Raw genomic sequence first — 14,459 nt, forward strand, 5'->3', positions numbered from 1 at the left:
CCTACTCTGTGCAGTTAGGTATCTGAGGCAAGCCTGGAGTCCATGCAGCTGGTTAGGAAAGTACATGTAGTTTTTGACTTGGAATCAAACCATAATCTGAATACTATTTGGATATGCTAAGAAAATAATTGCAAGTAACTCTCAGTTAAGCATTTTTCTTGAACAATAAACTCAGACTTCTGGCTAGGAAACACTGACAAATAATTCGTTTCAACACATCTCCAAAGGGATCAAGCTACTAGGCAGTACTGCAAAATGCTGGAAGACAAGACCAAAATAGTAAGATAAGAAGCAAAGTGGCACATGAAGAAAATATATTTAAACCACAAGGTGATTTATTTTATCAGAACCTTTCCAATTTACAGTATACTGGAAACACGTTTTAACAAAGCTCGAAAGAACAAAGGAGAGAGAAAGAGAGAACAGAATCTTTTGAGAGGAAGAAGAAAGGACTCTGAAAATGTCAATGGAAAGAGAAACTTGGGAGAAACAAACTTTTATCAGTTTTTCCAAGCATCAGGTCCTATTTAAATTCAACTGGATTCAAGCTATTGTTGAGTACTATGTCCACATTTTATAGTTTTCCTGTCTTCTTCCGCTCTCAGGTGCTGAGCTGTTAATTCTTGCTGCTATGATTATGCCTGTCATTAACAGCCGCCCTACTCCACTAGAAGGGGAATCTGTTGACAACCAGGAAACAAAAAGAAAAAAAACCTAAAAACTTAGTAGTACCATGTACATATTAATAGTCAACAGATTCTGAGACACTGTCACGAACAGAAGATATTAACTGCCACTCATGAACTGTGCGACACTTATTCTGCTGACTCAGACATCTTTTGCTTTCTGCATGTTTTTTTTGCTATGTTCCAGATATTTGAGGTTATCACATAAATGCCCTCTGAATAGGTGACATATCTATACTTTTAGAATAATTTAAAGTATGATACTATTCCCTCATAATTCCTTTATATAATAAGCCTTACAAAGTGCAAAGATGAATTTTCTTACAACCGACATCCAAATTCAAGAATTAATTGGTTAACTCGTTTACAGCAAAAGAAATTTCCATTCATTTAGTCAAAAGGAATTAATTTTTAAAGTTCATGTTCAAGATGCAGGGATTTAACTCAGCAAATGTTATCTTCTCAAGGAAGTTTCTTCTACCCTCAAGTTCATAGAAAAATCATAAAATGAAATCACTGGTGGGCACACATGGATTATAATGCTACCTTTCAAGCAGCTCACTACACAGTCCACAAAGACCAAGAAAATATCAAACTCAAATATCTTATCTTGATAAGACTACTTCACAGTATATATTTTACTAATTATATAGCTTTATTTCACTCTCTTTCATGCCATTTTCTATATAGTCTACATACTTATTCTATATCAAATATCAAATGATTTGATAAATTGGTAATTATTTAAAAATGACTCTACTTAAAATAAGAATAAGAATCTAGAATTCAGTATCTCTTAAACACCAGGATCTAGGTTAAAACATTAGCAGTCTTCTTGCTCTACTATTTGTATCTTCACACCAAATATACCCCTTAGGGACCTACATTTTCATATTTTAATAAAGCACTCAAACAATTACTTAAGCTGGACACTGGGACATTTAATAACAAATTTAGTAAGCTTCACAATGCTTTCATATGCATCAAGTCATGATGTTTTCCCAATCAGCTCATTGAAAGGTACACCAACTTAGATTTTTATGAATGTTAATAGCAATATCAATCTTCTTTCCTTAGTTATAAAATGTTTATAACAAAGGTATGACTCAGCTAAAGTATACAAGTACCTTTAAAATAAATGACCAAGGGGGAAGTAATTGAAAAAAAGAGTAACGTCATTCATCTGAATTGAGCATTAAACAAATAATTAATTTGTTCGTGACCCCAATGACACACACTTCTAAGTATATGCTATGGAATAAATGAACAGCTAGCATTTTACTTAACAAGAACTGCCAAGCCTTTTCTAGTATCAGAAATGACTGAATGAATCCAAAATCAAACGGGAAAACACCATTTTCTTTTAAACAAAACTTTCCTTTTTAAGTGGATTAGTCTCATTTTTTTGGTTGGTTTTTTGGTACCTTTGAAAATTCTTCAGGTTCCTTTATATCTAATGACCTTGTTGCAAATTCTAGTAGTTCTTCCGAGTTCTCCAGGGCATTATTACATTGACTAAGCTGACTCTAAAAATAATAATAACAAAAAATCATTAAAATAGAATTTCCTATTGTCATCAGAATCTTAAATATATACTGTTACAATGAACGTTACAATCTTAATAGCAATAATTGAACAAACATTTTAGAGAGGTACTGAAGCAAGGTAATCACTAGTCATATATATAACAAATTTTAATTATCTTAAACTGTCCATAATTTGTCCAGAACAGCTTAATTGCATACAGATAAAGATATACTCATCATTTAAAAACAAAAAAGAAAACAAAGCAATTATAAATGGTTGGGGTCAAATTTATTTAAAGATTCTTCTCAATCAGGTAGTCAGAAAATTTAAAGTAAAATATCAAAATAATCCATCTGCAGGCAACATCCTCTATAATGAAGACAAAATTTCTTGATATTTAATTAAGCTAAAGTTCATGAATCAAGTTACAGGTACATTCAGTTGAGCACAATCTTAGTACTCCACTTATCACATTACTCAAGTAATACATACTCCTATAAATGCTAATTTACAGTTTCCAAAACTGGATAACATAGGAAGTGCCTAGATTTCAAAAAAATCAAACAGGAACAAAAAATGGTAACTGTTTACAGTGATATGCTCTGTTATAGTGATGTGTTAATTTCACCTAACACAATCTTTCCTATTCAGTTCTTTCTCTCCCCTCCCCTCCCGCTTGTCTCACATTATCATTTGTAGATTTAAAACTAAGCCCAGTCATGTGAAAATACTGTTAGTGATACCTTTAAAAAAAAAAAAAAGGACCCATTTCTAAGCTTTTAAATGTATCCAAGATTCTTCTTCAGAATATTTATTAATATCTATTCCATATTCAAATCTACTTAATTTTCCCTTCCAATACAAACTAAAGATAAACTACATCTGGTTTTATTGGTTTCTGATGTGCCCTGTTTTACTTTGAAAAAGTAGAATAGTTCAGTCATAGTTTGGATTAGAATAGGTTTTCATGTGTCATTCTAAGAATCTAACTACCATTTCATAAAAATACTGCTCTTCCTATGAGTAAGCGTCTTATGAGTTTCAAAGAATTAACAAACCACCATTTGAAATAGAGCTTTATAAAAGCAAAATCACTGAGAATAAGATGGTAGGTATAAATGGTCCATACAGGATCACTAGGGCAGAGTAAGTCAATGTAGTATAAAAGTAAAAAATACCAAGAAGAGGGCTTCCCTGGTGGCACAGTGGTTGAGAGTCCGCCTGCCGATGCAGGGGACACGGGTTCGTGCCCCGGTCCGGGAAGATCCCACATGCCACGGAGTGGCTGGGCCTGTGAGCCATGGCCGCTGAGCCTGTGCTCCGCAGCGGGAGAGGCCACAACAGTGAGAGGCCTGCGTACCGCAAAAAAAAAAAAAAGAAAAAACCAAGAAGAATAAAGAATATATCTCAAGGAACTATTAAAGTAAAAAAAAAACAATCTGAAGTCAAAGTTGGAAAAAAATATATCTTATTCTAAGAAAATGCTATAAATTTGCTTTCAAGTCAAGAGGGAAATCAAAAAATGAGAGAACAAAGGATTACAACTTAAAGAGCACTTAGTTATTCAGAGGAATTATTAAAATACCTTAATAAAAATAACATGCTATTGAGTTTGTGAACCCAAAGAAAGAACAGAGATGCTCTATTAACTCCAAATAAAGAAAGAAATGGCATCAGTAGCCAAGTTGTGATTCTTTTTAATACTTGGTTTTTAAACTACCCCAAGAAAGCGTTATGGTTTGAGATCACCATAGGTTTTCCTTTGAACCATAACACAAGAACATCCTGAAGAATGAAGTTACGTTCACGAAGCTTACATCTCAATAACTTAGAGTCTTATTTTACAACCTACTGTCCCCTCAATATCCCGTGTTCTCCCCTAGATCACCATTTCTATTAAAAAACTGTGAAAGGGGCTTCCCTTGTGGCACAGTGGCTAAGAATCCACCTGCCAATGCATGGGACATGGGTTCGAGCCCTGGTCCGGGAAGATTCTACATGCCATGGAGCAACTAAGCCCATGAGCCACAACTACTGAGCCTGCACTCTAGACCCCGTGAGCCACAACTACTAAGCCTGTGTGCTGCAACTACTGAAGCCCACGTGCCTAGGGCCTGTGCTCCGTAACAAGAGAAGACACCACAATGAGAAGCCCACGCACTGCAACGAAGAGTAGCCCCTGCTCACCTCAACTAGAGAAAGCCCGCGCACAGCAACGAAGACCCAGTGTAGCCAAAAATAAATATAAATAAATAAATAAATTTATTTTTAAAAAATACATTAAAAAAACTGTGAAAGTTTTTGTGCCACTGAGAAGTCAAGTACTAAGAATCACTAAGGATAATAAAAGGGTGGAAAAAATGGAATCACTATAAAAAATGAAGATCTGAAGTGATGATAAGGAAGAAAAGATGGTGCTAACATCTCTGCAGTCACCACTTCCAAAGAGTATTTAGAACTCTGTTTCTCTCATTTTCTGCAACATTTTGAATCCCCCATCAATATTCAACAGCTAATGATGAATTTGATAGAATACTTGATCAAAAAACCAGAGTAACATCATCTCATTTAAAAAGAGCCCAAATGCAATTTGCATGGAAGACTTCCATGAATCAGATCAGTTGCAAAAATAATAATGATGTTCATTATCATTTTAATTAAGAGTCACAAAACCCAAAGTGGACAAAGTTCACCTAAGACTCCATGAGAAAAAAAGGTTAAATAAATTTATATGACCCAATTATTCATTACTGGAAATTTAGCCAATAACTAGAAATATAAATTCAATAGTTTACAAGAGCAATAAATGGAGCCTGTTGTAAGACGAGCACTATAGATTTTACGTGTACACACATATACCTAGCTCTGTATAGGGCTGCCAGAAAGTATGTTCTGATATGAAAATGTCACACTTCTTCTAGAAGTCTAAGGACATATTTTAAACCAAAAATCCACAATGGATAGAGATTACCTAATTCTGAAAAATCTCAAACATCTTGACTTAAGGACAGCACACCTAAATATCAAAATCCACATGCCATGACATGAATATTAGATCTCTCCTCCAAATCAGCAGTGACTTGACTTAAAGATGATTCTAAGACTCTCCTAGACTTTTAATCTTTGATTATCTTAACAACTGAACTGCCTCTTACCTGGAATACCCTCTCTTCCCTTTATTAAGTAAGCTTTTCCCTCCCTCAAAGTGCTTCAAATCAGTTTCTAATTGCTCCTGAACTCAATTCCCTTCATGATCCCTCTGCATTACATACAGCTGTACAGTGTTTACATTAACATTATTCTTAAATCAGTTATATCTTACAGACATTTTTGCTTACTCTTATAAATTCTAATCTCTTTGGCAAAAGGATTTGATTTTCCTTTCTCTTGCATTTCTTGCAAATTACCCTCCATGAGAATGTGAAATGCATAAGGGCAGGAACTGTTTTGCTCACTACTACTTACTCTAAATCCAGCATAGCCGTAACTCAAATTTTACTGAATGAGTGCATAAAATCTTGATACTGGCAATCAAATATTATCACTGACTTCCCCATAAATTATTAAAGTAACTTCTCAAATATGAACTTTGAACATTAAAGAGGTGGAACATTCCAAGGTTTTTCAAATTCTTTTATGACTCTATCTTTAGTATAAGCATAACAGGACATAATGAAGATGATAAAATAATTTTTAAAAATCCAATGATAATTATGACTTCTATGTCTAATAATGCATTTCTAAAGCTATTATCATATGAGCTTTGTTTCCAGTGTATGTGAATTTTAAGGAGAGGAAGAAAGGGAAAAGTAGAGAAAAGGACCTAAGAGAAGCTAGTCAACTGCCATTATTTAAAACCTAGCAATATAATAAGATACGTGAATAATATGGGGCAAGGAGAAAGTATTTTTCCTCCTTGGAAAAATTTCTACTCTAATGAAGGGTGTTAACAGTTCAATTTTATTTAGCTAATTGCAAGGTTTTTTGTTTTTGTTTTTGTTTTGTTTTGTTTTGTTTTTTGGCCACACAGCATGGCTTGCAGGATCTCAGTGCCCCAACCAGGGATTGAACCCAGGCCATGGCAGTGAAAGCCTGGAATACTAACCACTAAGCCACTAGGGAACTCCCCAATTGCAAGTTTTTAAAACTGTGTCTACTGGCTGCTCCTAGCTTCCCTATTAACAATGCCAGAAAAATAAACTGCATGCACAGTTAAGCAGAAAGAAGATGCCAACAAAACAAGGCACCAACCAGGTATTTGAAACTTACACGTAGGAGAGAAGAAAAATAATAGCAGCAGCACTGGAGCATCACTCACTTCAGGGATGGTTAAAGGTGGCAGATAAAAATTGATAATGTACATTCAATATGCATGAGATTTGTCACTTGATGGGAAGAGGAAAATGTAGGAGAAAAAATATGACTCATGGCCATTTTGGTAGCAAATTTAATATGTGGTATAGGCCAGGCTGACAGAAATGGTGTCTGGTGAATACAATGAAGATAATTAGCGCTGCTCTGACAGAGAAAAAGTATGGGGAGGGAGAAGGGGAGGTTAGAGATTAAGCAACTGAATGCTTAAAGGGTATTCCAAACTGGTGCTATGAAGAAGGATTTGGGCCCAAGACAGAACAGAAATCTCCACAGGATGAGCCATGCGTGAGATCTTCAGAAGATGCTGAGTTTTCCTTTATTCTCCAATCTTGCTTTTTTAAATGAATGAATTTCTTATTTATTGAAACTTATGGATACTTCATGACTAAACTAATTACCTTTAAATGATTTAAGTACAGTTGGCTCTTGAACAATGGGGGGGTTAATCCATATATAACTTAGAGTTGACCCTCCATATCTGTGGTTCTTCTGCATCCACGATTCAACCAACCACAGACCGTATGGTACTGTAGTATTTACTACTGAAAAATATCAGTGTATAAGTGGACCCTCACAGTTCAAACCCACGTTGTTCAACTGCAGTACAACTCCCACCTCCTAAATTTAAACAACAAATCTCAACCTGGGAAGAATGGACAGACTTGAAAGGGTATTTAATACTGGGAAATTGTGTGTGTACAGCATGTTTGTAAGAGAAAGAGAACATTTGTATTCTTCCATAGCTTTCAGATTCTCAAAGACATCTGTGACCAAAATCAGCACACAAATATCTGTTGCATTTATATATATGAACAATGAACAATCCAAAAAGGAAATTAAGAAAACAACCCCATTTAGGGACCTAATGAAACGTAAAAGCTTTTGCATAGCAAAGGAAACTATAAACAAGATGAAAAGACAACCCTCAGAATGGGAAAAAATATTTGCAAATGAATCAACGGACAAAGGATTAATCTCCAAAATATATAAACAGCTCATGCAGCTCAATATTAAAAAAACAAACCCAATCAAAAAATGGGCAGAAGACCTAGGTAGACATTTCTCCAAAGAAGACATACAGATGGCCAAGAAGCACATGAAAAGCTGTTCAAAATCACTAATTATTAGAGAAATGCAAATCAAAACTACAATGAGGTATCACCTCACACCAGTTAGAATGGGCATCATCAGAAAATCTACAAACAAATGCTGGAGAGGGTGTGGAGAAAAGGGAACCCTCTTGCACTGTTGGTGGGAATGTAAATTGATACAGCCACTATGGAGAACAGTATGGAGGGTTGTTTAAAAGCTAAAAATAGAATTACCATATGACCCAGCAATCCCACTACTGGGCATATATCCAGAGAAAACCATAATTCAAAAAGATACATGCACCCCAATGTTCACTGCAGCACTATTTACAATAGCCAGGTCGTGGAAGCAACCTAAGTGTTCATCAACAGACGAATGGATAAAGAAGATGTGGTACATATATACAGTGGAATATTAGCCATAAAAAGGAACGAAATTGGGTCATTTGTAGAGACGTGGATGGACATAGAGACTGTCATACAGAGTGAAGTAAGTCAGAAAGAGAAAAACAAATATCAGCTATTAACGCATATATGTGGAATCTAGAAAAATGGTACAGATGAACTGGTGTGCAAGACACAGATGTAGAGAACAAACATATGGACAACCAAGGGGGGAAAGCGTGAGGGGTAGTGGTGGTGGTGATGATGGGATGAACTGGGAGATTGGGATTGACATATATACACTAATATGTATAAAATAGATAACTAATAAGAATCTGCTGTATAAAAAAAATAAATAAAATTCAAAATTTGGAATAAATAAATAAATAAATAAAATCAACAAGCATACCAATACCAAAAAAGGGAAAGAACATAAAAGATAATTCATAAATGGCAAAACTATCAAGAAGCATATTAAAATATTCAACATAATAATGAAGGAACTTCAAATAATAACATGCTTTCCTCCCTCCATTTAGTTGGTAGAAATTAAAAATATATATATCCTTACCCAGCAGTGAAAAGATCGTTTTTGCATTTTGTTCATGGAGGGTAAAGGAATACAACCATTTTGGAAGACAATATGGCAGTATAAAGAACACGAAAAATGTTTAATCTTGATGAAATCATCAGAGATGTCCACAAAAATACAAAATACTTGTACAACATGGAGCTACTTACAGTAGCAAAAAGCAGAATAACTAGGGGCTTCCCTGGTGGCGCAGTGGTTGAGAGTCTGCCTGCCGATGCAGGGGACACAGGTTCGTGCCCCGGTCTGGGAGGATCCCACATGCTGTGGAGTGGCTAGGCCCGTGAGCCATGGCCGCTGAGCCTGCGCATCCGGAGCCTGTGCTCCACAACAGGATAGGCCACAACAGTGATAGGCCCGCGTACCGCAAAAAGAAAAGAAAAGAAAAAAAAAACAGAATAACTAGACACCTAACTATAGGGAATTGATTTAACAAATTTTGATAGGTAATATTAAGAAGAATGTTTTCAAAGACTTTTCAATAGCATGGGAAAATGTATCTGGCATAAAAAGTGATTAAAAGGCCAGGTTAAAAATTATACATAAGATATTAATTCTATTAAAAATGTCCCTACATATGTGTATTATATATGTATATTTAAATGCCTATTACAAAAAAGAAAAAAATAGTAACTATTTCTGAGGGACAGGACTATGGATGATCTTTATTTTCTATTTTATAATTTTTCTAAATTTTCTATATGAACAATAAATATTATTCCTTTGTAAAAAAATAAAAAAAAGAAAACAATCCCATTTACAATAGCATCAAAAAGAATGAAACAGGGCTTCCCTGGTGGCGCAGTGGTTGAGAGTCTGCCTGCCGATGCAGGGGACACGGGTTTGTGCCCCAGTCCGGGAGGATCCCACACGCCATGGAGCGGCTGGGCCCGTGAACCATGGCCGCTGAGCCTGCGCGTCTGGAGCCTGTGCTCCGCAACGGGAGAGGCCACAACAGTGAGAGGCCCGCATACCGCAACAACAACAACAAAAAGAATGAAATACTTTGCAGTAAATTTAACCAAGGAGGCAAAAGACCTATTCACTGAACACTATGTAACACTGCTGAAAGAAATTAAAGACACAGATAAATGGAAAGACATCCTATGGTCATGGATTGGAAGACTTAATATTGTTAAAACAACCATAGTACCAAAAGCAATCTACAAATTCAATGCAATCACTATCAAAATGTCAATATACACCCACATATACTGCAGCATTACTCACAACAGCCAAGAGACAGAAGCAGCCCAAATGTCCATAGACAGATAAATGGACATACCACATAAAGAAAATGTGGTAAATACATGCAATGGAATATTATTCAGCCATAAAAAGAAGGAAATCCTGACACATGCTACAAGATGGATGAACTTTGAGGACATTATGCTGAGTGAAATAAGCCAGTCACAAAGGGACAAATACTGTATGATTCCACTTATATGAGATATCTAGAGTAGACAATACAATGGTGGTTGCCAGGCAGTGGGGGAAAAGGGCAAATGGTTTAATGAGTATAGAGTTTCAGTCCTGCAAGATGAAAAAGTCCTAGAGATCTGTTACACAACAATGTGAATATAGTTAATACTACTGTACATTTAAAAATGGTTAAGAGGGTAAATCTTAGGTTTTTTTATCACAATTTAAAAAAAACGATATCTATGACCAAAACAAAGTTAAGAATCATTCTTCTACAAGATATCAGTACAGTTATACAAAAAATTCACTAATTTTTGCTTTCAATAAATCAAGCATTATACAGACTAAAATTCATATTTAAATAGTTGCACGATCTCACCTGTAACTCCTGTGATTTACGAGCTTGTTCCTGCTTGATACTGTTAATCATACTTTCTTTTACCTCATCCAATATGGAGTATAAACTATCAAATTCTTCATCTAACTCTGAAAGTATGTTAGAAGAATTTTCCTGTTTAATAAACAAAGATTTTACTTAAGAGCTGTCAAACATTAAAAAACTAAAAGATATAATACTTATCGAAGAAGAGAATAGATTCATATTATGAATCTAATATCAGCCTCATATCATAAAATAATTAAAATTCTAATATTTGACATACACCTTTAAAAACAGATAAATCCAAGAAGCTGGCTGCTAATGCTGATAGTTCTACTTCAGCAATGCTATGAGTTAAGTAGCCTTTTATGAACTAGCCCATACTCTCCTCACCTTTTATAAGACTGTTTCCACAGGACAATGTGAAAGTTTGTTTTAAGGTTGTCAACTTTGTCCAGACCTTTAGGCTCTAAGGCAGACCCTAAGCCAGTGGTTCTCAACTTTTGGTGTGTATCAGAATCATCAGTGAAGCAGATTTTAATTAAATATTCCAGAGATTTTGATTCTGTAACTCTGAGAAACAGTCTGGGCATTATAGGGATGGGGCTGATTTTGTGCAAATTTTTAAATCTTTCAGGTTGCCTAAAACACTGCATTTACATAAGATAAGCAGAATTAAAACACTAAGCAATTCCTTACTGGGTCCTAAGAGATTTATCAAACACTGAATTTCGGTGCTAGAAGGAACCTCAGAAATCATCTACTGACTAGAATCTGTAGTCAAACTTCTAAATTTTATAAACTAAAATCTGTTTATAAAGTCTGTTGACCTCCAAGAGTTCCTCACTGCCTCATTAAGCAAGATGATGCTATTTCAACAAGAAATAACAAAATATCTGTGAAATCCCTAGATAAGTGATATTCACACTTGCAACAATTATGAGATAGAAGAAATCATCTTAAGGCATTTTTCAACATAGATGAATCATTCAACTAAGAGAAGCGAAATTGGCACTGGTTTACAAAACTAATACACAAAATCTACTGTAATATTACAATCCAAACTTTTGCTTAAAATGTTTATAAAAACCAGACATCTCACTGGAGTCTTGCCAAAAGTGGTGTTAATCATTTTACTAGTTTCTTTACAGCAGTAAGAACATGACGTGGAGGAAGAAATGTGCAGTCTGGAAGGCAGAAGACCTAAGTCAAATTCCACATTAACCACTCAGTAACAGTGTGACCTTGGACAAGCCACTTAAATTCCTGGACCTCAATTTTTTCATCTGTAAAAAGGAATTGGACTGCTCCTTCCCCTCAATAACCAACTGGCACATTCTTATGGTCTCTCGTCCACTACAGCTTATGCTCCCAACTTCAGTGATGAGGGTGTAGCTTAATTCCCCCTCTATTTTTCTTATGGATGCTAAGGTAAAGTCCTAATAATCTGTCAATCAGAAAAACAGTGTGAGCTAGCTCTATCTAAAGGTACCCTTTTACAGATTTCAAATGTGATGATTCTCTTGTCCATAAACCAAGAGTTTTAGAATCACTAGCTTTGCTTATTTAAAGAAACTGGATTAGTGGATTCACCAAATTTTCCAATAAAACAGTTTGAGAAAGACAGTTAAACCGGTGAAGAATATAATTAACTAACTTCAATTACAGCAAATTCAGAAGTAAAGAAAATACAAGACTGTAAGGTTTAACAGGCCAGGAAATTACCTAGGCTGAACCAAACAAACACTACAGGAAAGGATTCACTGTCTACAAGTATCCTGGAAATCTTCTATGTTTATTTCACAAAGAAATGACCCTTAAATTAATTAAAGCACATTCATGGGAAAGCATCACCAGCTTATCTTAAGGTCTCTTCCACAATCAACATTTGATTATTTACAGTATGGATTATCCACCTATACCTGGGACCATTTCCTTAAGTATTCCCCTCTCTCCTCAATGGGCACTTTACCTTTTACTTTTATATCTTACTTTCATCTAGTTCTGCAAGTGGACCTCTTACCATCTACATTTTCCTTCTACTATTTACAGTAAAAGAAATGTTTAGCTTCCCAGTACTTTTGGAAAGGTACAATTTGCTCTTAATTGGAATTAGAAAAGACAAACATGAAACGGAAAGGAAGAAAAGTGAGCATTATAATATTCCTAGCAATATTCCAGAATTTTCTTTTTCCCTTACTATTTGATCTTTCCATGGAGAATGTGGGAATAGCAAATAAAGCATTTTTATTTATCTGCCATTTAAAAACCCTGCTCTCACCTCCATTAGTTTATAATCTATAGTTGACAGTGTATATTTATACTTCTGATTCGACCCAACAATCATTAATTGTGACATATTCACACAATTTTTTTTAAAAGAGATTCATACCTGAACTCCTTTTAGTGTTTGATTTAGTGTATCAATAAAGTTCTGAATTTCATCATTTTTATTTGCCAGAGTTGAAATGATCCTTTGTAGAGCTTCCTAGGATCAAAAAAAAATGTTTAACACTATGATATTTTATTAAAAGAGAATTATAAACTTTATAACAACAATTCTCTAAACAAACTCTGTAAGAGTATATTACATAATAAACAGGAGCAATGTAAAACTGTTCATTGTTCAAACGCTATAATTACAAAAGATGGGATATATATTGGTACTGTTTTACAACCTTTTATTCCTAGTGTACAACTTAATTACCACCATATCTTTCACACTGAAGATGATCAATATTATTTAACATAAAGACTGTTACTTTAGGTCATAAGACCATGGCAAACGAACAGAACCAAATCCTTAAACGTTGCAAAAAATAAATGGAAACTTCTAATCAACATCAGGAAATGAGGAATAAAAGCAGAGACACTGAAATTTGACATTTATTTATAAAATTTGACATTTATTTATAAAAATTAAAAACACATTTTAGAAATATGAAAGTAGATAATAAATTTGCAGTTAAAATTACAACATTCATTGCAATATTTACAGATGCTATAGAACCATAATAAGTAAGGTAATTTTAGTAGCAAATACCTCAGACTGTTTGATAATGCTTCCTATTTAAATAAAACACTTGATTATTTAACTTTCTCATACTCTCTACTTCAGTGTTGTCCAATAAAATTTCCTGCTATAATGGAAATATCCTATATATGTGCTGTTCTATATGGTAGTAACTAGCCACAGGAAGCTAATGAGCTCTTGAAATGTGGATAGAGCAACTGAGAAACTAAATTTATTTGAACTTGAATTAATTTCACTTTTTATTACACATGTGACAAGTGCTGTCATATTGTACATCACAGGTCTAGTTGCTTAATAACTCTTCATGGGTAGTAAAAGCAAAATCCAAACAAGGTACTTGTATTCTCACTAAAAATCAAAAGCAAGTACTTTCACTTTATAATTTTTCCCAGAAGTACAAGCCTTATTTCCGTAAGCACCTACAAACATAAATATTTTAATAATTTCCTATAAGATTTTGTGTAATAAAGGTTCTCCTCAAAATATTATCAAAAACTGATAAAAGGCTAAATATAGGGCTTCCCTGGTGGTGCAGTGGTTGAGAGTCCGCCTGCCGATGCAGGGGACGCGGGTTCGTGTCCCAGTCTGGGAAGATCCCACATGCCGCAGAGCGGCTGGGCCCGTGAGCCATGGCCACTGAGCCTGCCCATCCAGAGCCTGTGCTCCGCAACGGGAGAGGCCACAACAGTGAGAGGCCCACGTACCACAAAAAAAAAAAAAAAAGGCTAAATATAAAGAGCTCAGGAAATAATCTGATAAAGGGATAACATTTCATATAAATGTTCATAAAGCATTATAGTAAAAAAATTAAAATAATTACAGCTCTCATTTCATTCTCCCAACAATCCCTGGAGATAAGTATGTATTATCATCCCTGGGCCAGACTAAGGCTCTCTGCTTCACTTACCAATACTATTTCTTCCCATCCTCACCACTGTTGTTATTTTAGTATAATAACACAATGAAGTTATGC

At 34.9% G+C, this 14,459-nt stretch overlaps 1 protein-coding gene across 2 annotated transcripts in view; it reads right to left on the reverse strand.

The window, feature by feature from the left end:
* The window catches only part of FSD1L (fibronectin type III and SPRY domain containing 1 like), a 53,313-nt gene extending 40,379 nt beyond the window's left edge, over positions 1-12,934 (reverse strand). For both annotated transcript variants that reach the window (XM_007462439.1, XM_007462440.1), the window contains exons 1-3: positions 12,845-12,934; positions 10,453-10,584; positions 2,111-2,212 (exon numbers count right to left, since the gene is read on the reverse strand). In XM_007462439.1, coding sequence (XP_007462501.1) covers positions 2,111-2,212; positions 10,453-10,503 — 153 coding nt within the window. In that variant the 5' untranslated portion in view covers positions 10,504-10,584; positions 12,845-12,934. The remainder of the gene's footprint in view (positions 1-2,110; positions 2,213-10,452; positions 10,585-12,844) is intronic.
* Positions 12,935-14,459: the final 1,525 nt, after the last annotated feature.

The sequence above is a fragment of the Lipotes vexillifer genome, unplaced genomic scaffold, assembly GCF_000442215.2.
Source record: "Lipotes vexillifer unplaced genomic scaffold, Lipotes_vexillifer_v1.1 scaffold312, whole genome shotgun sequence".
Lineage (NCBI taxonomy): Eukaryota > Metazoa > Chordata > Mammalia > Artiodactyla > Lipotidae > Lipotes > Lipotes vexillifer.